The 3916-nt window shown below is 36.2% G+C and overlaps 1 protein-coding gene across 1 annotated transcript; it reads right to left on the minus strand.

Annotated features, from left to right (window-relative positions):
* Positions 1-1218: 1218 nt before the first annotated feature.
* On the minus strand, positions 1219-3724 carry LOC121938680 (carboxypeptidase E-like; the record flags this gene model as incomplete). Its single annotated transcript, XM_042481857.1, has 3 exons — positions 1219-2319; positions 3227-3345; positions 3625-3724. Coding segments are annotated over 3 exons (318 nt in total), but the record flags the coding sequence as incomplete, so codon positions are not given.
* Positions 3725-3916: the final 192 nt, after the last annotated feature.

Below are 3916 nucleotides of genomic sequence, written 5' to 3' on the forward strand. Positions count from 1 at the left end.
GACTTCAGAGGGCGATAATGTTGTTCTTCATCTGTTGGGTGAATCAGTAGGCGACTGTTAGCTAACATGTTAACGATAGCCATGACAGCTTGATCAGACCTGTGTCTGAGCCGTTAGCTCGTTCACAGGTTGTTTAGTGACCCCGCGTCCGGAAACGTAAACACCGTCATGTTATTCATTATAGCCACGAGACTTAACTATTACAACAATGCTCTGCTTTGTCCAGACAGATGCACCAAACAAATAATCGATGCCATGTAAAAAATAAATAAATAAATACAAAATACAAATGTACAAATACAAATGCACAAATACAAAAACAAACAAAAAAAATCCTTCACAACTACTACAGGACACATTAACCCTTTGAAACCTGAGCCAATTGGCTTGATTTCCTGTCAAAACCACAGGAAGGGAAGAGAACAGCGAGAAACTCAGTGAGAGATGGCCCAAAAATGAAGTTATATAAAAAAAAAAAAACTTACCTGAAAATAGACACACACCCCGCCCCCCCCCACCCGGAAAAAGTAAAACAACAACCAGAAAATATGAAAATGACCTCCAGAAAGTGCTAAAACACTTTAAAAATCATTTTTACTTAATTTAAAATAGCCTATATAATTAAGGTAATTATGATTTAAGTTTTATGGACATTTTCCCCTAGTTTTTTATTTATTTATTATTTCTTTTTATTTTTTAGGTTTTTTTGTTTCGTTTTTAAAGGTTTTTTTAGTATCTCAAAATCCCTTCTTGATAATTTTAAGATTTTTTTTTTTTGTCATTTCAATATAATTTCACTTCCACATGAGACTTTAATAAACCTCACATGGGAGGGATTCTGGATATTTCTTCATACCACGTATAGTATGAACTGCAGGGGGCACCAACTCATCTAATTTTAATCATGTATATTTCACTGCAACAATCGCTGTCACATTTTTAAAGCCTAATTTAAAGTCTGTTTTATTAGTTCTGAGGGACTAAACGTGTCTAACCTTATCTTTCTAGTTTGCACCGTTTGGCCTCATTAAAAAGTGAATTACACCAGTTAACACATGATATTCCCAGTGTCTGACTGGGCTACTCTCTCCTGGACGAGCTGAAACAAAATGCAAGATGACTTCAGTTTGACAACATAAAGAGGGGATTTTATTGATCAGTTCATTCTTTACATTTGTAACCTTTTCTATAGATATACATTCAATAAATTCCTTCTGTGTTCTCAAACCAGATGAACTGCATTCATACAGTCAGCTAGACGTTCTGTGTCCACGCAGAAGATTAGTGTTAATTTATCCTCAATAAAACACTGTGTACATGTACCACAGTTTTTTTCTGTACCACAGTATTCCCTGTGTCGGGTACATACTAAGGAATGGCTTTGGGTAGACTGAGGTGGACAGATTCATACATGTTATGACCTTATCTTCTTTTTTCTTAGTTACAAAAAACACACATTTCTTGCTATACCTATAGTTCATAAATACAGTATATATTATAACCATTCATCTTGTGCTAAAATCAAAGCTGTGCTGCAGTCAGTTAAAAAAAAGAACCTCAACATCAATAACATACAGGGACACGAGCTTGCCTGTATAGATTGTTTACAATATAATGTTTACAGTGAGTTTACAGTGTTTTTAATGTCCCAGATTTTCTCTAAACCATAGCATTGAATGTTTTATATTACAGAGAGAGGAGCAGTGTGTGTGTTTGTGTGTACTTGGACTCAAAAGGTGTGTGTTGCTTTATATCATATTTGTGTATTTTTACTAAAGCCAGGAGAAACGGAGACATTTAAAACAAGAGAAAAAAATGAATATTTTTGGACAGAGCCATGTGGCAATGATGTAAACAGCTCTTTTTACATATATTGTTACTCAGTCACTCGTTGGTTATATAGATGGGTGCCATGGTTACCAAATCACATGTACGATAAAGAACACAATACCACAGAAATCAACACCGATCTCACTGCCATCAAACTACCTGCAAAATCCCTCCGTGTCCATCAGTATTATGTGTCTGCAGGATATTCTACAGGAGTTTGAGGCAAATTATTACATTAATAAACAGTAATAATCAATTAAAATAATGATCGAAAGAGAACAAAATACATAAAGAGACAGTATATTCTTTTTCAGAGTGGACGGGCACACAGAATGTTGAATATATTACATCGATGTGCGGACGGTCCGATCATCAGCCACACAAAACGCCTTAGAAGTTCAGTGTCTCTGACATCATCTTCCACCAGTCCATCAGCTCCTCCCGCTCTTCCTCCTTCCTCTCCATCAGAGACTCCAGCTCAAAGTCCACCTGAGACCGTGCAACATGGAGACACATGTGAGGTGAAGAAGCTGAAGATGCAGTAGATTTTCTGAACAAAATGCCTGTGCATTGTTAAGTGCAAAGAGCATGTACACATACATATACTTTGCAACAAGCAAGTAAGCAAAAATGCATTATTTTTAAAAAAAGATAAATAAAAATAAAGAAAGATAGAAAAAATTAAAAATTAAAATAAAAGAAAGATAAAAGAAAAATAAATAAATACAATTTAAAAGGATGTCAGAGATGTTTTTACAGTGTTATCAAGAATAAGTTATGGGATTGTCTTATTGAAATGGTCTATAAAGGGTTGCCACTTCAGGTAGAACACAATCATCTTTCCTCTCAATGAAAATGTTTCAATGTTTCAACATGTTAATGTTTCATCACATCATTTAATAAATTTAGCTGGGCTGGTGGGTTTTTCTGTTTCCAGTTCAGCAAAATCAGTCTTCGTGCCAACAATGTCACAAAGCATATCATGTTATATTAGCTATTTGTCAGCTCTTTCGTAGCTGCTTTCACACCAAATAATGCTAGAACTGGGTCTGTTTTTTTATTGTTTTTTCAGTTTTTTTAAAACATATTATTTATAAAGATAAATTTCTAAATGTCCCACCAAAGACTTAATTTTTTTTTCAGACTTTCGTCAGTGTCTATCTTGTGTTAAGGACCCCAAAATTGATACACATTAGGTAACAGACCTTCATTTAATAAGATTTTTCTTCAGGGACCTCCATCTGTTACACCAATTTCTTAATCACATTCAGTATTTTCAATTTTAATTGAACAAAAAATTCTGTTGGTACAGCAAGTAAGCTACCCTCTTGGAAATACGACATGAGCACACAGTAAATGTGAGAAAGATTTTGGTTCATGTGTTTGTGAGTCTTACCCTGGTTGCAGGGCTGTAGGGAACAGCCACCTTTTTGATGACGGTCAGGTATCCCGGGGCAGAGGCCGCCACTTTGTAGTTTCCTGGAGCCAGAAGGCGCCAGTAGTCTCCGTCTTTGGCTACAGAGCACAGATTATCTCATTAACACACATAAGTAAGCAACACACAGAACATCTGATGGATCATCAGAAAAGATGTCTTGTTATGGTAATATGATGAGCAGGTGCACATAAAAATCTGCAGATGAAAAATTGGAGCAGTACCAGCTTTGACCACCAGATGCCACTATAGCATCTCATCATCACACTCATCACATCATCATGTCAGTGTGGTCTCTGTGGATTGTGTGTTTGTACCATGGATCTATTATAAATTTTGTTTGTACTGGATGCTGATACCTGTGGTGATGTCATGGTCGATGCCCTCCACAGAAATAGTGGCGTTGGAAATAGGGTTGCCCTGGAGGTCACGTACGAAGCCCTTTACACCACGGTGAACCTATAAACACACACACAAACACAAAAAGTGGCAAAATCAAGGCCAGGTTACAACTTTGAAACCTAGATCAGCAGCAGTTTTCTTGTTCGGCATTCAGATGCATTTTACAAGCTTTTTAATCCTTTGAAACTTGAGCAAATTGTTTTGATTTCCTTTGAAAACATCAGGAAAAAAGGCAATGACCAACTTGTC

This window comes from Plectropomus leopardus, unplaced genomic scaffold (genome assembly GCF_008729295.1).
Source record: "Plectropomus leopardus isolate mb unplaced genomic scaffold, YSFRI_Pleo_2.0 unplaced_scaffold3094, whole genome shotgun sequence".
In the NCBI taxonomy this organism is placed as follows: Eukaryota; Metazoa; Chordata; class Actinopteri; order Perciformes; family Serranidae; genus Plectropomus; species Plectropomus leopardus.